This window comes from Camelus ferus, chromosome 35 (genome assembly GCF_009834535.1).
Source record: "Camelus ferus isolate YT-003-E chromosome 35, BCGSAC_Cfer_1.0, whole genome shotgun sequence".
Classification (NCBI taxonomy): Eukaryota; Metazoa; Chordata; class Mammalia; order Artiodactyla; family Camelidae; genus Camelus; species Camelus ferus.
In genome coordinates this window covers 22,217,941-22,243,134 of record NC_045730.1, presented here as the reverse complement: position 1 = coordinate 22,243,134, position 25,194 = coordinate 22,217,941, and the positions used below count along the sequence as shown (strand labels likewise).

Below are 25,194 nucleotides of genomic sequence, written 5' to 3'. Positions count from 1 at the left end.
CCGAGCCGCTCCGGCCGCGGCCCGCCGCCTCTTAAAGGGAGGGAGCCGGCCCTTAAGGGCCCCTCGCGCGCGGCGCACGGCGGAGCGCGGCGGCCCCGTTCCCTGCAGGGGCCCGCCGAGCCGGGCCGAGCTCCCGCGGCGCCCAGGCCTCCCGCCCTCCGCCGCCGGGAGCGGCCTTTTTATTCAGGCGACGCTTAAGGGAGCCCGGCCGCGCCCGGTGCATTGTGGGAGCGGCGGAGTCCCGTTTTCGGGAGGAGGCGGAGGGCGCAAAGCGAACCGGTAAGCGCCTGGCTCGGGGAGGGGGGGCGAGACGCCAGGCTTAAAGGGGAATATTCGTTCGCAGGCCCAAGGCGGCCGTGCGGATCCCCCCGCGGGCCGCCCGGGTGCGCCGGGAGCGGTGCACGGCCGGCGCTCTGCAGCGCTGCCTGGAGAGGGGCCGAGCCAGGGCTTGGTGGGGCCGCTTTAAAAAAGAAGCACCGCCCGCGCCGCCGCCGCCGCCGCCGCGCGGGGCCGGGGAAGGAGGGAGGGAGGAGAGGGCGGGGGAGGAGTGGAGGGGGAGGGCGGCGGCGGCGGCGGCGCAGGGGTTAATTTTTTCGCCCGCCGACATTTTTGTGCGGCGGCGGCGGCGGCGGCCCGCGCGCGCGGCGTGAGAGCCCGGTCCCCCGGGCGCGGCGCCTCCGGGCCCTCCCCGCCCCCCCGCCCTCGCGCGCGCGCGCGCCCTCCCTCCGGCCCTGCGGGCTCCGCCTGACCCCGGGCGCCCCGGCCCGGCCGGCCCGCGAGCCCGGGTACCCGCCGCGGCCGGTGTGCCGTGCGCGCCTCGCGCCCTCCCCGCGGCCTGGGCCGCGCGGTTCCCGCCGCCGCCGCCGCCGGCGGGACGGAGAGCGAGCGGACGGACATGGCCCAGCCGGCCGCCCCGCGCCGCCTCCGCCCGGCCGCGCCGCACAAAGAGCCCAGGCTCCGGTTGCCTTTAAAGGCGGCAGCCGGGGACTTAAGGTGTCCCCGAGCGCTGCCCTCCGCGCCCCGGCCGCCGCCTCGACGTGCGCTGCCCCGGCGCCCACTCCGCCCTGTCCCCCTCATTGTTTGCTTCCTGGGCTTAGGGACTTGGGGGGAGGTAGGTACGGCCCGGGCTGCCCCGCTGCCGCCCCCACTTACCGGGCTCCCCCGGCTCTGCGTCCCGCCTGGCGCCCTCGTTTGAAAAATTTTAAACGTGGCCGAGAAGGAAAGGGTTAACCGTTGTCTTTAAATATTCATATCATTGTTTTAAAGGCGTAAACAGACGGCTTCAGGGTTGGAATCGAGTGCTTATTATGCAACCCCCCCCTCTCCATTAATAATTACTCATTTCCCAGAGTCCCCCCCATACCCTCCAAAAAATGTAAGAATTTATTTTTAGGATTCAGATGTGATGTGTGTGATTTACGTCCCTTGTTCCATTTGGAACTTTTAAAACTCGAGTGCCTTATGGGCTTAAGGTGTTTTAAACTTTTTTCCCCTTAAAAATCTGGGAAGATTTAAGAGGAAGTTAGTCCCCTGAATTCCAAATTCCCCTCGGCTTTTTTTTTTTGGATAGAGATTGGAGGTAGGAAAATAACTGGATGCCTCGTGAGTTGGATTTCTTTTTTTTTCCTGGTAGAAGCGAGGCGGTGTTAAATGCGAGGCATTTGGTGAGGAAAGGACTGTTGTTTTTGTTCCAAACCCTTCCAAGTCAAAGTGCTATTGGACTTCTCCTAACTCTAAAATGGCTTCAAAATTCCCATCTCCGCAGCTTGCTTAGCTTTCCTGGCTCCCTCCTTTTGGGCAGGTGGTTCTCTTGGAATGTGGGAAGGTTCGCTCCTTTACAGTTGGAGGTTTCAAACTGAAATCACTGCTCACCCCCAAACATGTTTTTGTAAAGACGGTTTGGATTACTGCCCAAATTCAGGCTTTGTGAGATTTATTTTAAATGAGTGATGTGCTTCCCAGGGGATCGAAAACTCTATAAAGGGGAATTATGTTCTTAATCATAAGTTTTATAGGGGAAACTGACCCTAAAACTTGGGGCGTCTGTAATTCTATGCCTAATAAAGTATCAGTCTGGAAGTTTGTAAACCCTGGGAGCACATGCAAGGTTTTGGTTTAGCCCCAAAGGCTTCAAACTTAGAAAGGTTTGTTCCAGAAACTTCCAGTGGTACCAGGTACCATAAATGCTAGTGATTTAGTACAGTTTATTTTATCACTTTAGGTCTGCAGTGAAACAGTAATGCGCAGTAGCATATTTTGTCAGTGATGTGTGTGTACTAGTTTGTTGGGCGAGATGTTTGCTTTCTAGGAAACAGTGCTGCTGCGTTAAAACATCAGAGAACTTTCCGTGCTCTCTAAAAGAAAATGAGCCTTGCTGTGTTAAAACAGCCATTCCACTTTTCAAGTTGTCTTCTTTACTGAGGCTTCCTTTTAGTTTGGGGTCGTATCGTGTACTTCTGGCTCAGAGTGAAAACCTATTTTTCTAAAATTGAATTTAGCATCATAAAGAATTTCATCCACTGCCTATCCAGCAACGTCCTTTTCCTGGAAAGGGCCTATCAGGCGCTTTATTTTTCTGTGTAAGATAGCAGAAGATACCAGAAGGTTTTCCAGAAAAGTCTTTTTAGCCAGGACATCTAATTTCTAAGCCATAGTGCTTCCTGCTTGACAGATGAAGTGATTGTAAGTTTTCTCATAATGCTGCCCGCTAAAGAACCTTTGGGACTTTTTGCTCAAAAATAGCACTCTGTCCTGTAAGCCCAGCTGGCCTGTAGTTCCATCTTCGTTGCTGCCCCTCAGAGCCACAAGTGTAACACCACAGACATCTTCTTACGTAGAAGAGGTTTCTAATGCTGTGGTCATTTTTTTAAGTGACTTATTCTGGTTTGTGCATCGCTGTGATAAACTTGTGGCCCCAGATCGCTGTTTCCCCATGGTCTTGGTGATTTCACTGTCCTGTGTGCAGCTTGATTGTTGGCAAGTACTAGTGAGATTTCTTAATGGTGTCTTTGTGTTCCGGTTCTCTCCAGGTGGATCTGTAAAGAAAGCAGCCGCCTAGGAGAGGGAGGAGAGGTGCCCAGCCACAGGGTGTGTGCACCCAAGAATCATGTCTGCGCGGGAGTCCTTTAACCCAGAAAGTTATGAATTGGATAAGAGCTTCCGATTAACCAGATTCACTGAACTGAAGGGCACCGGCTGCAAAGTGCCCCAAGATGTCCTGCAGAAATTGCTGGAATCCTTACAGGAGAACCACTTCCAAGAAGATGAGCAGTTTCTTGGAGCAGTTATGCCAAGGCTTGGTATGTGTACCAGTGTTTCTTTCGTACATCCCCAAGTAGAGCATCTTGGCTGCGGTGTAGGCAGTGAGTTGAAAACTAGAATTCTGTCCTCCCATGTTGCCTTTTTCTTCTTTTTTTTTTTAAATTTCTGTAAGAAGGATTCAAAGAGCAAAGCTATACTGAACTGTTACCTTACAGTACTTGAAAAGCATCAAGAAATGTGCTCTCACCATTTTTAAGCTATTAAGTATGTGATTGAGACAGTTATTTTGCAGTAAAAGCTTTTTTATTATTAAATTGGATTTTCTGGTTAGCTAAAGATTAAGCAGAAACTTAATGCCTTTATCCTGAAATTTTCCTTGGAACGCTCGATCCCTCTTCATTACTTTAGGAGGGGTGGTGTGAAGCCACACTGGGGGAGCGGCGACTGGGTTGGGGGAGAGAATTCGGGGCTTTCTCTGCAATAGGCGCTGTCAGAAAAGCGCCTGTGTGGAGAGGGGAGAAGAGAAGCCCTGGACACAGGCAAGGAGGCTGCGCTGGACGAGTGCGTGACCCCAGGACGTCATCGGGGACTGAGAGCCTTGTCTCCTTGAGCCAGTTGCTGACGTCACTAGGGGTTTGCCTTTTCCCAAATACAGAGCTCAGAAGGAAATTCTAGGCTGCTGGGATACTGTTCGTTAGCTTCTGTTGTGTGATCTGCTGAGTACGCACGTGACAGAGGCCTTTGCCTTTTGAGTGTTTGGCTATTCTAGGAGTTTGTGGATGTTTCATAGTTACGGTGTGTGACCTGATCAGCTTTCTTACAAGGTTTTCATTTCATTTCTTTTCACCTGTTATTTTATGGTCAAGTTCTGTCTTGCAATGCTGGTTTTGAACCCAGGGTTCTCATTTATTTCCCACATATAAAACAGATAAAAGCAGGGCTGGGTTTGGGTAGGAGAGAAGAAAACTCACCCCGCACTCTCAACCTGTAGGCCTCCCAGAAGCTCAGTTAGAAAACTGTCCTCATGTAGCTGACGTGGAGAAATCGCTGGTGACTGAGGTGGAGTGGACGTCCGCTTACTTGTCAAGAGTTGAGAACGTCCTGAGAAAGCTCTTAGAAAACGTGTGGAAAAACAAGCTGCCAAGTGGGTGAAAATGAATGCAGGACAAACCTCACGGATGAAGTAACAATGCCTCTCTCTAGCTCCCCCCGTAGACTTACTAAGCACCTGCCCGCAGCCCCGGGCTCGGGAAGGCTGGGTTGGCCGGTCCCTGTCACTCCGGGGTCAGGGGCAGGACCTGGAATCCACATCCGATTGCTCACACACCAAACCGCTTGTCATCTGGCTTCTAAGTCCAGACGTGTTGATGGGGAGAGAGGAGCTGTGTCAGCTGTAACTCAGCAGTGGCAAACAGGGACAGGTGTCCACAGCAAGGGGCAGGCCAGAGAAAGAGATAAAAGAACTCAAAGGCGAAGGAGTCTGGTCACAAACAGCTTTTGAGAAGTCCATGAGAGCCGTGACCCCATCCCAGGAAAGTGCACATCCACAGAAGCGTGCGCTCAGGGCATTCCCTAGGGGTCGATGGACCCCAGCTTGCCAGCAAATGACGCTGAAGGACTGTTAGAACCTTGTACAGAAGTGGTGTGTCTTGGTGGCCAGAACTTTGTTTTGGAATCAGATCTAAGTTCGTATCCTGGCACAGGCACTTAACTGGTCACTAATGTTACCCTGGGCACGTTCCTAATTCTCCTGAGCCTCGATCTCCCCATCTGTAAAATGGGATAATAATACTTACTAACTGCAACTGTTGCGAGTACTAGAAATTATCTGTGTATGAACTGTGTGTCTGCACCCACACACGTGAGACGTGTGTGTATACATGTATGTGCCTGTATGTATATATATATACACACGAGGCCGTGTACCTGGATTCTAAAGGTGAGACTTAACAGTTTTGCAGTTTTACACGGTTATTGGACGTGTTTTAACTAACGAAATGTTAAGATGATTGTGTCTTAGAACCTGGTACATCTATTGCCTGATACTTAAGAGCTGTCACGTACTGATGGCTGCTGGCAGTGGAGGTAGTATGAGTTGGGTTTTTTGTTCGATTTATTTGGTGGATGGTTTCAGGCCAGCTGAAACCTCCTAGAATTCCCTGTTGTCCGCTGATGATTCAGCACACTCTGCTCGATCTGGCATTTGAAGCTTCCTCTGCTGTGGCATTTTCCTTTGTTCCTGCCCGCCCTCTACCTGGGCTGTCCCGCGCTCTCTCAACTTGATACCTTCATTTTCAAGGCCCACGGCCCATGCCAGACTCACCCTCTCTCTCCCTTCCTTGAAATTTGGTAGATGATTTGTAAGCTGATCACTCCAGACCAGTGCTGTCCCAGAGAAAGATGAGGTGAACCACCTGTGTCATTTAAAATTTCCTAGTTCAGAAAGTTACATTAAAAAATTTTTTTTCTAGTTCAGATAGTTACATTAAAAAAAAAAGAATCAGGTGAAATTAATTCTAATATGTTTTATTTAACCCACTGCATTAAAAAAATATTTCAACACATGATGGAAAACATTGCTAACAAGACGTTTGCTTTTCTTGTTACTAAGTGTTTAAAACTGAGTGTGTCTTGTAGTGCATCTTTGGATGCTTTGGAATCCTCCCTAAGCGCGTGTGGCTGGCAGTTCCCATGTAGACAACACTCAACCCTCAGCTAGCACGTAGTGGTGTCCCGGTTGAGAGAGGAAGTGTGGGTGATGGGAGCCTCTCTTCAGCCCCAGGAACATGCTTCCGAGTCATGGGTCACATGCTCTGAGGCTGGGAATTAACCAGAAATCACCTGCTTTACAAATCAGATAGACTGAGTTCAAGTTTAAGATTTCCACGTTAGGAACCATGTAAAGCTAACCTTCAGCAGCTCTTTTCTGTGTCTCTTTCAGTATTTCTGTAGTTTGTGTGACAGCCTAAAGGAAGGCGCTATTTCTTCCCTCTTTTTCAAAGTGAATGGTCATGTGCTTGGAATAACCGGCTGTTGGAATGATAAGTTTAGGGAGAATCAGTAAAAGTTTGATTGTGGTTCCTGCCCTGTTTCCACTTGAGTGCTGCAGAACATTGTTCGATGACATTTCTGCACACACGCACTGTTGAGATGAATTACCACACACTTTTTCGTCTAAGACGCACGAAAGCTGATCACTGGTATCTTGTGTTCTGTTGTCACAGATTCGTGAGACTTGCCATTCTGAAGTGAAGTTCTCTGTTCCCTAACTGAATCTTCCACCGAGAGTTCTGACCTTCACCTGGTGTGGTCGTAAGAACTCAGCCTGCCTTCGCAGAGGGATCTTTTACTAAACTCGGTTTTCTGTTTGTGGTGGTGACAATGGACCAAGATCCGAGAAGGTGCCTCGGGGACCTGGCCTCTGCTGGGGTGGTCCTGCCGCACGCAGTGGCTTCGCTTATGCAGAATCTGCAGGAACTCACGTGCTCGGTTCAGTGTGACTCGGGTGTGATTTATTCCAGTTCCGTTTGAATGCTGAGTCGAGGGTAGCATCCACGTCCTTCCTTTGGTTCTTCATCCTGGTTTGTTCTCTGCCTTGGGCTGTTGGACTGCGAAGCTGAAATGCTCCCACATCCTTGAGAGAGGTGTGTTGTGTAGGAAAGCACTGTTCTGCTTCCCCGGTGGGAGCCAGTCTACGTTGGTGCAGTGTTTGCATTACAGGTGGTTTTTAAAGAAACTAGCCTACGATAGCTAGTCTTGGCCATTTCTAACCTGATTTCAGGAAAAGGGAATTATTTCTGATTAACCCACCAGTTGTCTGTATTATCTTTCTAAATGCTTGGAAACAATTTTTAATAAGTTGAAATGCACCCCATAAGCTTGTTAAGTAAATGTTTCTTCTCCTTTTTGTAGTGTAAGTTAGTAGAGGTGACATTTGTAACAAGGAATAACAGGGAATTTTAAGGTTTCTTCAAAACTGCTTTTGGGAACCTGTGTAACAGGTCACGTGGTGCCACGGTGTTTATGTACATGCTTGGTTGGAGTTGATGAATACCTACCTGTTCTAGCTTTGTCCTTTTTTCCTTTTTTTTTTAGTCATTTTTAACTAAAATGTAGAAGTAATGGCATTTTATGTGTGTAAAATACTTAACAGATTCTCTGTTGGAAAAACCGAATGCTGCCTAAAGATACACTGTTGTTTTTTTTTTTTTTTTTAATTGAAGCATAGTCGATTTACAATGTTATGTAAAGACACACTCTGAGTAACTGTGGGTGAGACGTCCTGAGTTCTGTTTGTGCTGTTCTCATCTTGAAAGAAATCCTGTCTGGTGCCAGTCACGTGGTGCAGTGACACAAAGGAAAATTTCTGTTCAAGGCATCATTAAAGCCTAAAAGTTGTACCACGTTGGAGCTGAGTCTCCATGACCAGCAGACTGTGTTCTCATTTTCTGTCTTCGGCTGGTTTGGTTTCACGTTTATTTCAGTTACGCTTCTTGATAGGAAACACATTACTGTGTTGGCAGCAAGCAGCGTTCCATAAGTGTCTTACCCAGAACTCGTCCTGTTCAGAGCGCTGAAGGTACAAAATAACATGGCTCTTCCTGTTGACCTCTGGACGGTGATGACTTCCCTCTTTGCAGGCATCGGGATGGATACCTGTGTCATTCCCCTGCGGCACGGTGGTCTTTCCTTGGTTCAAACCACAGATTACATTTACCCCATCGTTGATGACCCTTACATGATGGTGAGTTTGACCTGATTTGTTTCTACATCTGGAACTGCTTACTCGTCTGGTTTTGGGTGGTGGCTGGGGTTTTGTGTATGCATGTGTGGGGGTTTTTGTTTTTGTTTTATCCAGATTGTTCTCATCCCACCCTGCCCTGACTCCCGTGGTTGTGGGTCTGATTTGATCGACCCCTTGCCCACACTGGGTACCGTGCACAAGGCCGTTTAGGCGGACGTGGGGCGTCTGTCGGCTGCTTCCGTACCTGTGTGTGTGTATGTCCCCGAACACCTGGTCAGCGTGTCTGTTGGCCAACGTATTTGTGGTTTTCTTCATTTTCTTGTCCTTGACATCTGTAGACTCCACGCTCCTGTGTTTCACCATCCTCTGTAATAGGACTGATCATCCAGAAAAAAAAGAACTTAGCATCTGAGCATAATTAACTGCGCACCTGCCCTGACTCTGGTCCCTCCGCTCACCGGGTTTTACTCCACGGCGCAGCGAGCGCGTCTGCCTGCTGCTCACGTGCTGCTCGGGCACCTGCACCTGCTCACGCCAGGGCTGCTGCCAGCAGCCCCCCGCCCCACTGGGCCCCTCCACCTTGCCAGCCGGGAGAGCCGAGGTTGGGAACGTCCTGTCAGTGGGAAGCCCCAGGGGCCCTTCCTTGTGCCAAGGGCCCCGGAATCAAGCCGCCTACGCGGGAACTGAGGCCGGGAGGCAGCTTGATGCGGGGAGGGGTGTTCACCTCCCACGTGCCAAGACAAGCGCACAGGTCCCCGGAAGCCTGTTTCTCCCCGACACGCCCGCACTTCTCTTCTCTAGAGCAGGGCTCCTGAGGGACTGTGGCCCGCCACGGCCCAGGTGTCCTGCCTGACAGTCCCAAGGTGGCTAGAACCAGAATTCATCCTTTGCCAGCATCTCGTAAAACTAAGGAGTGCCCAGAACAGGAGGAGCAGCAAATCGCTGCTGCCTGACCTGTGGTTGGCACCCCCAAGCTGCCGGCCACACTGCCATTACCTGTGAGTCACTGAGGGCGGTCGGGCCACTGCTGACCTGCCAGGAAGTCGTCAGAAAACAGCAACAAGCAGTGACTCGGCCACAGGAAGTGATAGTGACTTGGAGTTTGATTACCCTGATGTCAGAAGAGAAATTTGTCATTTTCTCCTTTATTGTCTAGACAGAGGCAACGTGTATTTTAGAAAATCTCTGTTGGCAGTAAAAAATCTTTACTGCCGCATTTCTGTTGAATACGATTTCAGAGTTCCTCGCTAGGACCATACAGTTTACTGGGCAAGGCTTCCCTGTCTCTTTAGAAAACAAGCTGACTTCAGGCCTGGATATTGTTCGTTTCTTCATTTTTTTTTTTCTCAAACAAGGTGATTTTCCTGTTTGTCTCACACAGCCTTGAAAAGAAGCTCCAAAAATTCTCCACCCGAGTGTATAAAACCCACCTTTTCTATAACCCGTGGGATCTGTTCAGCATAAGTGGCTGTTGCCACATTTTCCTTAGGATAGTTGTTTTCAAACCTTTCTGCTCCGACTCTCCCTCCAGCGCCATCCGCTCCAGGCGTGTTTCCCTCTGACATCGCCCCCCTCCCCGTTCCCATCTCAGTAAACCTTATGCTCTAGCATGGGGCGGAACGGGGGGATTGTTCGTCCCACATAAGGAAGGAGAGGCGGTGACAGGAGTGTCTGCAAGTGGTCTTGTGACCCTGGAAAGGTCGTGAGTCTGGGATTCACACCCAGGAGGACCACGTCCCCGGAATGTCCCTGAGTCCTGGTGCCGCCCCGCAGCCCGGCTCCTTGTTCTGCACGTGGAAAGCCCCCTTCATCCCCACTCACACCTCCTCTCTCTTCCAGGGCAGGATAGCCTGTGCCAACGTCCTCAGTGACCTCTACGCCATGGGGGTCACCGAATGTGACAATATGCTGATGCTCCTTGGAATTAGCAATAAAATGACCGACCGGGTAAGTGGAGACAGTCAGGCTGCTGCCTGGGCTGCGGTCGGGGTCCCTCACTTGCCTGCTTGGCCTTCTTTCCCTCCGTGAAGTGAGGAGCCCAGTCTGTCCACATCCCGTCCGTTCTCTGCCTCTTGGCAGCGAGCGGTGAGTTAAAATAGCCTGGCTTATTCATGTTTCCATTCCCGCCACCTGCTTCCCTTTCTCTCTCCTGGGCGGACCGAAGCCAAGATGTTCGTGTGTTTGTTTTCATGAACTTTTGGCTGCAGTAATAGCACCTCTGTGCCAGGCCCGTGGCCCGCCCAGGGCGCAGTGCTCAGGGCAGGCAGCATCCTCTTTGGTCACTGGTTGGATGGTGATGTGGACAGTGGTGGGGTCGGGGTGTCCCTCGTGTTCGGGTGCCCACCGGGCAGTGCCTCTGACCACACGACCTGTACTTGTTCTTTGACCCAGAGAGGAATTCCTGTTTAGATTATTGTTGACAGGTACTTGGTTTCGTCCCCCAGGTTTGCCCTGCGCGTGGAAATGTAGGTCCAGCAGGCCCTTCTCCGCCCCTGCCCATGCTCTTGGGGCCTTGCTGTGCACAGCTGTTGGGGGCAGGTGTGGGTACATGTTAAGCTAGTCTTGGGATTCTTAAGGGCCGTTCAAAGAGCTGGCTCAGATCCAGGGCAGCCCTGTGCACCCAGTCATATTCCAGCTTTACTTCTGCTGTCTGGGTTTCATTCACATTGTAACCTGGAACCTTCTCCCACTTTGGATAAAGTGGCTACAGTGTGGGGCCTTCCCCCCATTTGCTGTTACTCCCTGCCCCTGGGAGCTCCAGGACTTCCTCTGAGGGTTTACGGTCTTTTTATAACTACAAGTGTAGTCTCTCTCTTCTGGGTTTCGAACTGAATTACGTGACTTTTAATTTGTGTCCTTTTAAACCCTAGGAAAGGGATAAAGTGATGCCCCTAATTATACAGGGTTTTAAAGATGCAGCAGAGGAGGCAGGAACTTCTGTGACGGGCGGCCAGACCGTGCTCAACCCCTGGATTGTTCTCGGAGGCGTGGCCACAACCGTCTGCCAGCCCAACGAGTTTATCATGTGAGTGGGCTTTGCTCCCGTCACCTGGCCCTGTTCTCGCTCTCTCTGTTTTAATAGGTTTATGGAGATACTGATTTGCATGCCACACAACTCACTTATTTGAGGTACACAGTTCAGTGGTCTCTGGTATATTCACCGAGTTATGTCGCCCTCGCCAGAGTCGACTCGAGAACACTTCCGTCCTCCCAGCGAGAAACCCCATGCCCTTCGTTGTCACAGCCCCCACCCCACGCCCAGCCCGACCCTGGCTGCTTTCACTTCACAGAATATTAGCACAGCCTTTTAAAGGTTCATTTTGTAGTGTGTATCAGTACTTCATTCTTGTTTTTTTAAAAATTTTGGGTGTTTTTTATTAAAGTGTAATTCATATGGCAGAATTTCACAGAGTGTAAAATGTAACTTTTTTAAGTATACACCTTATTAGATTTTAGTATTCACAAAGTTGTGCAGCCATCACCACCCTCCATCTCCAGAACACTTCCATCTCCCCGGAAAGGACACCTTGTACCCGTAGCTGTCCCTCCCAGCTCCCTCCTCCCTGCCCTGTGGAAACCCTGACTCTCCTTTCTGTCCGTGGATTTTTCTGTTTTAGACATTTCAGTGAAATGGAATCATGCAACGTGGTGTTTCACGCCCGGCTCCCTTCACTTAGCAGAGGTTTTTCATCCACGTTGCACAGGTGTCAGGACTTCCTTCCTTTTTCTGGCTGAATAACATTGCGTTGTGTGACATCCCAGTTTGTGCCTCCGCTCGTAGGCCGTGGGCCTTTGAGTCGTGTCCACCTGTTGTGAGTGATGCTCGCGTGCTCGTTCACATGCGGGTTCTCTGTGTGGATATACCTTCTGGTTCCCTGGAGTGGCGACCTGAGGATTGCTGGGTGACATGGTAACTCTGTTCAGTTTGACGGGCTGTCAGACTGTTTTCCAAAGCAGCTGTGCCGTTTTACATTCCCAGCAGCCGTGGGTGAGGGCTCGGCGCCTCGGTGGCCTCGCCCGACCTCGTTACTGTCTCCTTGACACTGCCCATCCCGGTGAGCGGAGGCGGCGTCTCGCTGGGTCTTGACTTGCGTCACCTGGTGGCGGACGCCGTCAGCGTCTCTTCATGTGCCTTCTGGGCCATTTCTAGCTCTTTGGAGAAGCTTCTCTCCTAACAGCGTTGTCCCTTTTCTTGTTTGATGTCTTGTTAAGAACAGCCACCTTGTCCTGTTCTCTGAAGGAAGTAGACACTCCACTTGTCTACCTGATTTTGTGAAGAGGAGATGTGTTGGCCTGGTTCAGAATTCTGGGGGGTGACAGGCCCCGCAGGGCAGAGTCCCTCGCTTGTCCCTCAGCCACCAGTGTCCCTCCTGGGGGTAAGCACTGTTACCAGCCTTGGCTGTCTTTAACCAGGTTACTGTTGACAGTTAGATTAGCTTCAGGTATGTTGACATTACAAATAGTCTCCAGTGCATAGATCTCCCTGCATACTATGTGTGGCTCTTGGGAAGAGGCTTTTCAAAGTGAAATTCTTGGGTAGGGCACCTGTGCACCGTAACTTGGATAGACGTGTCCAGTTTGCCCTTTGTTGAGGCACCCCCACAGCAGTGGGTGCCGGGCTCCGACCAGCACAGCAGGGTGGCAGGCCCCCTGGCCTTTGCCTTGCCCCTGGGAGTAAGGGTGAGCGTATTTCTTGTATATTCCTATCGTTTGCCCTTTTCTGGAGGGTGGGAGCTCCTCTCAGAGCCATTGTGCAGCAGCTGTCATGTTAAAGGTTTTGCATTTTACCTCCATCCAGGTTTTATTTTCCCATATTTACATTGATGGTTCTCAAACTCTCCACTTAGATGGGACAAGAGATCCCAGAGTCCACGCGTCTCCCTCATTCCAGCTTTCCCATGGAAAAAGAAGCCAGCGACAGTCAAAAATGAGAGAGGAAAAAAATAATAAAACAAGCTTCAGTGAATTTTTTGTCAACAACATGAGTGTTTACTTTGTAAAATAAGAATGCACACAAACTTAAAAATAACCCAGCAATTTTATCACACTTAACTTGCTCGTAGAAATTTGTAGGTTGCACATAACCAGTGATGCACAAGAACACGCCAGCTCTGAGGGTGGCTGAGTCAGAGCTGAACGACATTTATGTCTTAAGGTCTGGTTTTTGGAAAGTGAGTTTCTTGTGCATCATCTGAGAGTTAATATTTTTTGAAGCTAACAGTGGACACAGATGTAACCGGATGAGTCAGGGAGCTGGTTGATTGTCACATCTTGCACCTGGCTCTCTAATCAGCTTAGATGAGTGTTGGAGTCTGTGGCCTCTTCAATTTTCTTTTAGTATTTTGTTCAGCATCGTCTCAGTAGCAAGTTGATGAAGCTCTAACACATGGCAGTAGTTGATTTACACTTAAGTACACGTTTGCGAAGACACGGGTGGATTTGCCAGCCTCTTTCTCCTGTTTAACTGATGCTGAATTATCTCCGTGGTTAATTTGACGAGGGCCTACCTGTGTTCTCTTCCTCAGGCCGGATAACGCGGTGCCGGGGGACGTGCTGGTGCTGACGAAGCCCCTGGGGACGCAGGTGGCGGTGGCCGTGCACCAGTGGCTGGACATTGTGAGTGATCACGCCTCCCGGGTCAGCAGTGTGTCTTCCAGACTGAGCTCCTCTGGTCGGAGTGCCAGGGGGCTCAGGGTCAGTGCCATCCTGGCAGAAACCCTGGGAGCCGTCCCTGTTCTTTTACTGAATCAAAGTCACATGTATCAGGCGCTTTAAAGTAGGGGACCCTCTGCCTGGTGTTCGGAGATGCCCCATAAAGAGAATTTGGGACGTGGTGAGTTCTGCTTGTCTCTTCATTTGGTGCTGAGACGGCCAGATCTTTCATCTCTTAAGCATCGCTAAAAATTAACACAGAGGAGAATGTGCAGATTTTGACGTTTGGGGTATAAATAAGGCCAGGCTTATTGACAAATTCTTTTAGTCGTGAGGTTTTTGGTTATTTCTGGTTGGTGGTTTTGCCTTTTTTAAACTAATTAGTAACTCAACATTTTGATAAATATCTGGTGGTGAAAACATCTAGAATATAAAGATACTTATCCTGAGTCACTTCTGAGCTGTAATCCTCAATTCTTCATATAAGACTTTTTTCATTGCCGTAACAACTCAAAACGTCATACGCTTGTGGTGTAATCTCACATATCTCAGTGCTTTTAATTTCTACAACTGTCATCTGAAACCACCAGCCCTGAGGAACAGTTGAAAAAGAACAATTTTATGTTAATTCATCAACCAGATATATCTTAGTCTGACATAACAGAGCAGAGGAAATCTCCTAAGGAGGCCACGTGTGTTAGTTTTTTTTTCCTTCTCATCCTGTGATGGTGGGGAGATTTCCCATCAAAGCAGATCACAGGGCCATTACAGGCCAGTAATCCAGGTGGCTTCCCAGTACGGCTGCCCAGGCCTGAGTAATTTTATTTAGCGAGGGAGCAGGTGAGGCAGAGGGGATCCAAGATGAGGGGCTTTGGGGTCCTTCTGTTTGCCCCACCCCCAACTTGCTCCTGCCTTTGCCTTTTTACCCATTTCTTAAGAATGCTCAGCGTTGAAAAAAGCGAATTTCAAGGCTAACAGCACAGTACCCTTTCATAAGGTCGGAAGCAACCGGAGAGTATGGTTTGGGCCTCGATACTAGGAGGATGCTGGTTTTTGAAAGGTGGGGAAATGACACGTATAGAATAGGGAATCATTGCTACCTGGGGTTGGGGGGTGCATTGGGATAAGGGAGGGACACAGACTCAAGTTATGACGTCAGTGGTAGATTCCTGGGTATTACTGAAGAATGAGTGAACACAGGATGCTGGCCATTAATGGCCCATGATGGTGGTAGTCCTGAACCCAGCATCATGATGCCAGATCCTTTGAGAATCAGGCTAACGAGAAAGGGAGGTGAGGGGTCTTTCAAAGGATGTCCTGTGTGCTCGCCCACGGCTGCCCTCGGTGCTGTTACAACAGAGGTTGTTCCCTGTTCATTCATCCATCAAGAGGACTTGATCCCAAAATTCAGGGAACGTCAGTAAGAGTATAATTACATGAAAAATGAAAACCATCAGCTTAGGAGAGGAGATGGGGAGACCCCCAGGACACTGAGAACTACCGCTGCCCTGGCACGGAGGAGCAGCTGCAGCCAGGGTAGCACAGCCGTCTGCCCAGCTGGTTTCGTGGGTCCAGTAAACTGCCGTGTTCGACTGCGGACATGTGGCCGCGACCAGTGACGCCAGGTCTCACGGACACCTAGGCTATTAGTCCCAGAGGAGAGAGTTAGGAAACTAGATTTTCAGAAAAAATTATTTACTGTTGTGTAATTTTTTTTGGCAGCGGAGGGAGGTAATTAGGTTTATTTATTTTTACTGGAGGTGTTGGGGATTGAACCCAGGATATTAAGCATGAGCTCTACTGAGCTGTACCCTCCCCACTGGGAAACTTAATTTTGTGTATGAAAATTAGATGAATAAAACTCCCCAGAAGATGACTCAGGAAAAAGTACGTTCTTTCAGTGGTCGGAAACAAAGACTGATCCCATTTTCTCTCTCTTTCCTCCTTCACCTGTGTTCCTGTTATTAGCCTGAAAAATGGAATAAAATCAAGCTCGTGGTCACCCAGGAGGACGTGGAGCTGGCGTACCAGGAGGCGATGATGAACATGGCCAGGCTCAACAGGACAGGTGTGGGCCAGGGCTCGCCCCTCGCCGGGCCTGGCGAGCTGTCTGAACGGGGCCGGGACGGGAGATGTTTCAGGCTTTGTGGGCAACATAACAGTCTCAGTTGCATTGATTTTTTTTCCCCCCATGACTCTTTTAACATGTTTGGGGGGAAAAAAAAATCTTAGCTGGAGAAACTGGGCCACGTTTGGCCAGTGAATGCAGACCCCTTCTCTTGGGACCTGGTTTGGGGTCCCTGGAGCACCGACGGGAATGGAAGTTCATGGTGTGCTCTGGACGGGAGGGCGTGTGAAGTGTGACTTGGCTGCAGGAAGTGGAGGCTCGTGTGGCGTCTGAAGGTGCGCTAGGGCAGGCGGGGAGGTCGTAGGGGTCTGCGCCCCCACGTTCCCTCCTAGACCCGTGCGTCTGGGGCTCTCCAGGCACTGTGGCCATGCCAGCATCCTGTCCCCCTCTGGCTTAGCCCTGCTCACAGTTAGAACAGAGCCAGGCACAGAGGAGGAGCAGAGAAATACGGGTGAATTGATGAACTCAGTCTCTGAATCTATGAAATGGAGAGGTGAGGTCATGCTTTCTCTCTTCCTTTCTGCATTTCTGTGATTGTGGGCAGTAGTGAATTCCTCTGCACCCCAATAAAAACAGAAGAGAAATTTATATAGCACGATTTCAGAAGTATTTCACTTATTTATTAATTTAAGGTGGTACCCTTATCATAATTTTAATTCCCAGATTTGTATATAAATGAGTAATGACAGTCATGTCAATGTTTTTCTTTACATTTTATTTCTAGTCCTAGCTTCTTAATACTGATTAGAAAGTAATAATAATAGTGGTTACCATTTACCTGGTAGTTGTTATGTTCCAGGAACTTGACATATTTTCTCATTTAATTCTTCTGACAACTGTATTAAGATTCTCCTGTTAGCCTCATTTTACAGAGAGGTTAAGTAACTTGCTCCAGGTCACACAGCTAATCGGTGAGGACTAGGATTGAAACCAGATATGCTTTTAATGCTTTGAAGCTACTGCTTATAATGCTTTTAAGTGTTACATTCTGTTCCTTTTCTTAATGATCTAGTAAGAAATCGAGGCCATTTCAGTCTCCGTGCATAGTAAATTGAACAAATACTTCTGTACTATGCTAAGAATTTTTAAAGCAGTTTAAAATAAAACGGGAAAATTAAGGAAAGGGCCAGAATTCATCTTATGGAAAGCAGCAACCCTTGCCTAGGGAATCACCTGATAGACTGTAAGCATCTTATATTTGATTTTTATTAGCTTTCATGTGTGTGTAAAAAGCAACAGATATATTTTCTACTTAAGGAGGAAGCTCTTCTCATCCTAACTGACGAGCCATAGGAACCGTTTCCAGAAAGGCATCTGTGTGGGTTCCTCTGTACAAAGGATTTGGAGGCAAACCAGCATATAGAATGTGAGCTCAGGAGGGCAGGGATCTGGGTCTGTTTTGTTCACTGTGGTGTCCTCAGCGCTTCGGAGTGAGGGACACACCCCAGGTGTCATTAACTATGGATGGAATGAGTGGACCTTGTACACCACGTGCTGGCCCCTCTTTCTCATACTTCATGGACATCTTCTTTTTAACAGTCCTGTGGATTAGATCCTGTTTTCCCCCTTTGGCCAAAAAGAAATAAAAGAAATACATGCAGATCTGTTCTCAAACCCAGATCTGTCCAACTGCAGTGGCTACTCTTTCTCCAGCATGTTCCTGTGATGGAAATTTGTACAGTTTTATGCTGGAAATACCAATTTTTTCCTCTTCATTAGTTGCATGTTGTATTTAAGGCCTTGGGTTGTGTGGCATCCTATTTGGAAACTTTAAACATGCTTGAAGATGAAATTTAAAAATCTTGTCCCCCCCCCACAAAAAAAATCCATTTCCATTTAGTTACTTGGGGTTCCCTGAGTCAGCAGTCAGAACTCTCAACTCGTTCATTCTTCAGCTTCCCTCAAATGACTTTGAACCCAGTTTATGTAATACTTAAGCCATGAAGTCCAATTATTTAAAAAAAGAAGAAAAAATCTGACTGTTCAATAGGTTATCTTAAAAGTTACTTAGAAATGTGAAAAGATAATTTTTCCCCCAACATCTGCCTTTCCCACTTTATTAAAAATTTTTGTTAGATACTATTCCTTGAAGCACTGCTTTTAATTGCAAAAGAAGGCAACAGTCCAGATGTCCATCAACAAGTGATTGATTGGATTTTCTCATCTACATGCACGTGGAATACTATACAGCCAGGAAAATGAGCGAGGGGTCTTTATTACTAAGGAGCCATCTCTAGGATACGACCAAATGAAAAAAGTGAAGGATAGAAGCGTGTATGTAGTATGCTACATTTGTGTGTTTGTAAATGAATATGAAGTAATAATATGTGTTTTATACTTTCAAAAAGAAATAATAGAAAAAGAAATCATCAATAAAACTGTCACACAGAAGAGAGGGGGAGTAGGTAGGAAGCAGACCCTCTCTGACCATGCTTTGTTTTATAAGTCTGACTTTGAGATAAATAAATGTCTTATATAGTTTTCTATACTTAAAAATTAAAAGCATATTTTACAAGTCCAAACCAAATTTTTTTAAAGTTGCCTAACATTTATGTCTAAGTTAGTGGCAAAACCACCTGGGGAAGAATTATTTCAAATCAGTCTGAGCCTGGTGTTTTCATTGTACATCCTCAGGGCAAAAGTCCACACAAATGTTTCATTGTCATCAGTGGGTTTGTGTTTGTGAGAATGTTGATATACTAAGATAAGGCGAATAAGTTAATGTCATCAGGAACAAAGATTTTTAAGAATAAGCTAGAGGAAATAAGATCAAAGAAGCTAAGTAAAAACTAATCTTCAAATTGGAATTAGCAGTATGGACTTGGGTTTTTGTTTTTTTTTTTTTTTTTTATCTAAAAAATGAGTATTTCCTGGCCTATTGGAAAGGCCTAGAAGCAGTGATAACCAGCAGTCGTGAATTCCTAGTGCCCAGATTCTGATCTGGAAGTTAATATTTTCCACTACAATGCACCAGGACTCCTTTGGGAAGAGGCAGGTTCCAGCTCTGGGACGGGAAGTGCAGAAGACAAGCCCGGACTTCCTGTGCCTGACGGTGGTGGCGCTAGCAGCCACTGGTGGGGTCGTGTCACTGCCACACTGGAAGGGGCTCCCACCTGTCATGGGGCAGGAGGGGGGTTAGGAGGGTGCAGTTTGAATGCCAAAGAGAAGAGTGACTGTGGTCAGCTGGAGTGTGTCAAGGATCCCCCAAAAATGATAATTAAAACTTTCTAGTCCCCTTTGGAAGTTGCTAGGACACGAACCTGTTCAGAAAATAAAAGGAATCAACCCCTTACTTTTATTTTTCTTGTGGACTGTATTTCAGAAGAATTGTATTTTTTTCTTAAAAAGTCTTTATAGAAGTCACATCTGATAAATGCAGGAAGAATGACTGAACTACAGATTTGCCATTTTTGCTGCCCCCTTGATTTATAAATCTGAACCACAGACATCAACGGCCAATCAGACCGTTTGGGGAGAGGTTCGTGTTGAGATGACACACACCCCCACCCATGAAATGTTCTTGCCAGAGAAAAAAAAATGAACAAAAGAGACCAAATAACTGTATGATTCCAACTCTGTGACGTTCTGGAAAAGGTAAAACTGTGAAGACAGTAAAAAGATCAGGGGTTGGGCGGATGGGTGAAAAGGTGGAACTTTCAGGGAAGTAAGATACTCTGACCGTGGGTGCGTGTGCTCGTGGGTTTACTGACCCCCTAGGCGGTCTGACATCCAGTGGACCCAGTGTAAACTGTGACCTTGAGTTAATAACGCTGTCTCAGTGCAGCCTCCTCTCAGCACCGCTGATGCTCCAGGTTGATGCTGGAGAAACGGGAAGGGGAGGGAGTGCTGGGCCACCCCCGCTCAGTATTCTGCACAACCTAAAACTACTCCCCCAAGTAAAGTGTATTAATTTTTTAAATTAAAGAATAAAAGAGATTAACCTTTCAGGCATCATGGGAGTGCCTTGAATGCAGGTCAGACAGTCTTTGAAAGTCTTGTGCTTTGGTTTTAGAAGAGTTTAGACAGGTTTGCCTGTAACTGAGATAGTAATTCCTCTTTTCAGATACTTGCGTTTACTGGGAATTTACTGCTGATTGAAGCTGCTGGTAGTTCTGAGTGGTTCAAACTGGACTAAGAAACCAACTTTGAATTTCACTCTGGGTTTTGTTGGGTTTTTTAAATTACACTTTGACTTTCATCATCCCTGCCTGCCGTCTCCCTGACCAGTTAGGAGTTTTAAGATCAAAGTGTGAGTAAATTTTGAGTGGAGGAGGGGTGTCTTCCCAGAGTCTCAGTCTGTTACACGGATCGTAAGCGCCTCCTCTGTCGTCTTGCAGCAGCCGGACTCATGCACACGTTCAACGCCCACGCGGCCACCGACATCACGGGCTTCGGGATCCTGGGCCACGCACAGAACCTGGCCAAGCAGCAGAGGAACGAGGTGTCCTTTGTGATTCACAACCTTCCTGTCTTGGCCAAGATGGCAGCCGTGAGCAAGGCCTGCGGGAACATGTTTGGCCTCATGCATGGGACCTGCCCAGAGACGTCAGGTACCAGGGCTGGGCTGCCCAGGGGCCAGCGGCGTGTCCCCAAGGAGGAGGAGCCGGGCCCACGAGCGGGACCCCACGGTGTGAGGCCTGGGCTGCGAGTGTCCTCAGCTCCTCCTGGTGCCTCCTGTGTGACGAGCAGCATCATTTTAAGTCCAGTGTGTTTGGTGATGGGTTGGGTGGGGGCGGGGAGAAACAGGAAAAATAGGTCCTTGGAAACTCAGCATTTGAAGTAACTCTAGTTCCGTAGGCGACACTGAAGAGGCTGTATTTTTTCTGTGGGGGAAAATGTCTGAAATTGCTGTTTTAAGAACGAAATAGTATATTATGTCTCCAAAGTGCATTTTTGTCCCATTTTTTTCCTTTCCCTTTATGTGGACTCTTGTGTGTCATCGTTTTAGTTCCCCCATCTCCGCCCCCCCCCCCCCAGTTTCTCTTATTTCTCTTTTCTTTCCTCTGTAACTCTGTGATTTCCCAACCCTGGCAAATGAGTTGAATCATCTGGGAATTTAAAGAAATACCCATGCCTGGACCAGACCCCTAAGAAACCTGACCAGTTCGGTCTGGGTGGGCCTGGTCCTGAGACATCCTGACCCGCAGAGGCGAAGCCCAGGCCCCACTACCCACGCACCAGCCCCGGGACAGTAGGGCTGTGTCCCTGGTGGGCCTTGCACAGCCTGCAGGGGGGACCCTGCCTCTCCTGTCCTCAGAACGCACACAGTCCGCTTCCTCTGAAACAAGTTCCGGGAGCACAGCGCTCCTGCTGCAGCGCCTGCCACCTGCAGGGCGTGGGGCCAGAGCTGAATGAGCCGTTGAGCACCCCAGAGTGCACGTAGTGGCCCTTACGCAAAAGTGAGAAGCTCTGTCCTGTCTGTAGAAGTGCAGCATAGTGTTTTTTCCTCATTGTGTTATTTCTACTTAAAACATATAAAATATTCTGTCCTGGCTACTGAAGTAGCAATAAAGGTTTATTTTCACATTTTTTTTTTCTATTTTGAAGATAATGACAAGCCAGTGACAGAACCCAGACACTGCGAGGCTCTTTGAGGATCTTTATTTTTAAATAAAGAAAAAAAATAGGAAAACCTGTTTTTGAAGAAAGGAGGACTCCATGGAGAGAATCAAATCAAAAAGAAGTTCTCTTCTGTTTTTAAATGATGCTTTCAGTGTAGCGTGGGAAAGCTAGCGGCCGTGTGCAGTCATGAGCCTGCAAACACGTCCCTCCTGCGTGGCCTCAGATCCACAAATGGGGCACTTTCACGGTTTACGGTTGGTGGTTGTGTTTTGTAACATAGTAGGAGTTGCCCGAGGAATCGCTTAGTGGCTCCGCAGTGTCAGCTGGGGGCGAGGTGAAGGCGGCATGGCCAGCTCGGCTGCTTGTTGGATGTGTGTCGGTGCAGAGGTGTCCTAGGGACAGAGTGGCAGGAAAGCCGCTCACAGCGTCACAGCTAACGAGCATCCTTTTTCCCTTTGCCAGGAGGCCTTCTAATCTGTTTACCGCGTGAGCAGGCAGCTCGGTTCTGCGCAGAGATAAAGTCCCCCAAGTACGGTGAAGGTCACCAAGCATGGATTATTGGGATCGTGGAGAAGGGGAACCGCACGGCCAGGATCATAGACAAACCCCGGATCATTGAAGTCGCGCCGCAGGTGGCCACCCAGAATGTGAACCCCACACCCGGTGCCACCTCTTAATCTAGGCCGAGGCAGCTGTGTGGTTTTGTTTTTAAATAGCTCTATTTCCTTTATCATCATTTCAATTAAAGACTGTAAACAACAACAAAAAATCTCATTGTGTCTACACATCTGGTGACCTTAGGTCGATTTGTGAGTGGATGCAATTAATAAAATAAAATCCATTGCCTTTTTTTCCTGTTACATTAACTGAAGATGCACCTAATCTTGAGGCAGCTTCTGAGTTGAGAATTATATTGTTATCCAATACTGTTGATTCATTTTGAATCTTTAGACACTTATCTCTTTGCCGAGTAGGCTCTTTTTAAAGGTGCTTTCACGTAGCACAGACATTACCCGTTGTGGTGTCTAATGGCAGTTTGCGTCTTTTCATTTCATGTATATTTATCAGTATCAGTCTGATCCTTTTTTTGAAGTGTCTGGAATGATATTCTGGAAAGGCAGGATTGGTGAGTGACACAATGGTTTCCCAGTAGCGAGAGGGTTGCATGATTCTTCTAATTCAAGAGCATCTTTGACCCAGGCCATCTCCCAAGAGTGCATTCAGTTAAACAAGGCAAGTGCTTGACTCTGCATGGAAAGCACTTTGAAGACAAAAAAGAAATGTTATTTCTTTTTTTGTAGCCTTCCTAATACTTACAGTGACATCATTAACTGTTTTCTTTATTGACAGCAAAAAAGGACACTTTTTGCAACGTAATTAGATGTTCAATAGTGCAGCAAGGAATTGTCCCCCGAAAGGGGGTTCATGTGTAATACTCATTGACAAGTCAACCTACAATTAACTGCACAGATCATTTTTAAACATAATCAGTAATAAAGACTGTTCCGTGGATGGTAGTGTTTAATACGTTTTATATTTTGTATAGTGATTTCAGGCCTTTTGTTTTCTTAAAATCAACAGCTCTTTAGCCTAATTCTTAGCATTATTTTGTCCTTTGCGCCGTACTTTTCCGTACACGCTTTCTGTGATCTTGTGTGGAAACCCGCATCGCCAACCATGCAGCTCAAACCAAGCCTTGTTATTCAAATAAATATTTAATTTTTTTTATTGCTCTTGTATAATCAGATGCCCCTGAATTTAGTATTATTTTAGAAGCATCGGGAGGGTTTTGGCTAAAATACGGTTTATTGGGGGGAAACTAGATTTTAGTTTTATAAAACTTTCAAGTCTTTCATGGGACCTATATTTTCTTGAATTGAATTTTATAGTCCTAGGACAAATAGGCGATCTAAAAAGGTGTTCATCTGTGTTACTTAAAAGCAGAGGCTTCCTTATATTCTCACCTACTAAACGATTAGGAAGAGTCCTGCCTTCAAGCACAAGTGCACTGACTTCCCGAGTGTCTGCGCTCAGCGTTGCGGCCCGCTTCTGAACCCTCCCTGCATGCAGGCGCCAGACCCGAGAGAACGGCTCGACTTATTGCCAAAGGAAACCACCGCTCGGGAGGCCCTGGAAGAGGCTCTGCCTTGGACGTGTCCTCCAGGAGCCAAAGTGCAGCCTCCTCGCATGTGTCCCTGGAGCCCAGGCCACACACTCGTTCAGCGCGCGGGACTTGAGGGGCTGCCGCAGGACTGAAATTAATTGAAATTAATTGGACATGTTATAGGGATTGATGCCCATGTTGGTCCTCAAAAGCTGCAATCCGGTGGTCTGCAAAATAAAATGTGTTGGAAACCTCTGAGTAAGATGAACATACTGTTGAGCTTTTTTTTTTTTTCTTTAAATACCAGAGTGACGGCCAAATCTGAACTACTTTCAACATTGCTAATGTCTTGAACGCTGATGGTTTCCTTGGTGGCAGGTCTACCCAGAGGAAGTGAGCTAATCGGATGGTGAACTTGAAACCATCATTGTGAAGATTCATGTTTATAAAGAGAAAATGCTGGGGCTTTAGAGGTCCATGTAATCGGGGAGGAAGAACTGGGCTTGAAAGGGGCGTTTCTCAGAGAGCAGTCCAGCTCACACCTGTGTTAGAACCACCGGGGGATGCTTGTCCAAGTCAAATCCGTAGGCCCCACCCCAGGCCAACAGAAACAGAATTTTGGGGGTGTGGGACTAGGGAGTCTGTCTTAAATGAGCATCCTAGCTGGGGAGTCAGGCTGAAGTTAGGAACGCACGACTACAGGAATGTTGCAGGGACCACCAAGGGAAGAGGGTGACTTTGCTTTTACAATATGCCTTTCGAGGGATTTTTAGATCTTGACTGTTCCGTTTATTGACATCTCTGGGCCGAGCAAAACAAAAAACCTCCAAGCATCTTGAACATTCCTTGAAGAATCAAGTGACGGTCACTGAGTATTTAAGTTCTTGGTAAAAATCTATGTAGAATATTTTTAAATTCGGTGAACAGGGAATAAATTGGCAACTATCTTACTTCTTGGTAGCACTTTAAAATCACACTGAGGTGTGTTTATCTTGGCATAGCGATTTATTGTCTTTAAACCCTCTAATGTTGCATCCAAAAATACAGGTTGTCAGAATGCAGCATTGGTGAATCCAGCCTCAAAAGAGCCTGGGCCCTGGGGAGGTCAGGAGTGCCTTGTGGGAACAGGAGTTCCTTGCCAAGGAATAGTAAAGCTTGGCCTGTTACTTGCACAGGCTGTGCTGAAAAATTTATCGTGGTTCAATCCAGGAGAAGAAACTGAAACACTGTGTAAGCAATATGTACTTTTCCTTTTGGGCTCAGTATTTTTAAATAACTTAGTATATTGTAGTCTCTAAGTTCTGCATGCCTTATGACGAATAAATACAAGTGTTTTAAATTGTTCTGGTTGTGCGTGTATGAGCCAGCAGTTTCCAGTCTGAATTTGGCATTGCCCTTGAAAGAGTGACATTTGAATTCTCAGTTTTACAGTGTTATCCTGTAAAGAGAGACCAGAATAGCTATACTACACTATTGGTTATTTTTAGACGTAATAAAGCGAGCACGGATATTGACGCCTCAGATCCTCAGCTGCTGTGTACGTGCGTCTGTGTGCGTGCGTATCTGTCTCCCTGAGCTCGTTTCCACACCTGCTCTCTGTTTCCCTCTGGATTAGGTACTGACTGCATAGACAATACACTGCAAATGGTAATTTGTCCCTTTTCTCATTAAAGATCCATAATGAACCGTGCAATTATGAAACATGCCAGAGTCCACCAGGAAAACCAGCAAAGCCCTATTCTT

The 25,194-nt window shown here is 47.7% G+C and overlaps 1 protein-coding gene and 1 long non-coding RNA gene across 10 annotated transcripts in view; one reads left to right on the top strand and one right to left on the bottom strand.

The window, feature by feature from the left end:
* Window positions 1–1,224, bottom strand: part of LOC116661496 — a 65,017-nt gene extending 63,793 nt beyond the window's left edge. Inside the window, exon 1 of one of the 2 annotated variants that reach the window (XR_004317375.1) lies at window positions 1,153–1,224. This is a non-coding gene — a long non-coding RNA (uncharacterized LOC116661496). The remainder of the gene's footprint in view (window positions 1–1,152) is intronic. The other variant, XR_004317374.1, reaches the window with a different exon arrangement.
* On the top strand, window positions 6–23,719 carry SEPHS1 (selenophosphate synthetase 1). Of its 8 annotated transcripts, none has more exons than XM_032473701.1 (9): window positions 6–279; window positions 3,030–3,299; window positions 7,902–8,005; window positions 9,845–9,952; window positions 10,909–11,030; window positions 13,531–13,621; window positions 15,626–15,725; window positions 20,123–20,335; window positions 21,810–23,719. In XM_032473701.1, exons 2-9 carry the CDS (start codon window positions 3,107–3,109, stop codon window positions 22,022–22,024), a joined length of 1,146 nt encoding a protein of 381 aa, XP_032329592.1. In that variant the 5' UTR covers window positions 6–279; window positions 3,030–3,106; the 3' UTR covers window positions 22,025–23,719. The 8 variants fall into 8 exon arrangements, with proteins under 8 accessions (XP_032329592.1, XP_032329588.1, XP_032329591.1 ...); XM_032473697.1 differs by having other exon boundaries at window positions 10,876–11,030; XM_032473700.1 differs by lacking the exon at window positions 6–279 and adding an exon at window positions 316–451 and having other exon boundaries at window positions 10,876–11,030.
* The last annotated feature ends 1,475 nt before the right edge of the window (window positions 23,720–25,194 follow it).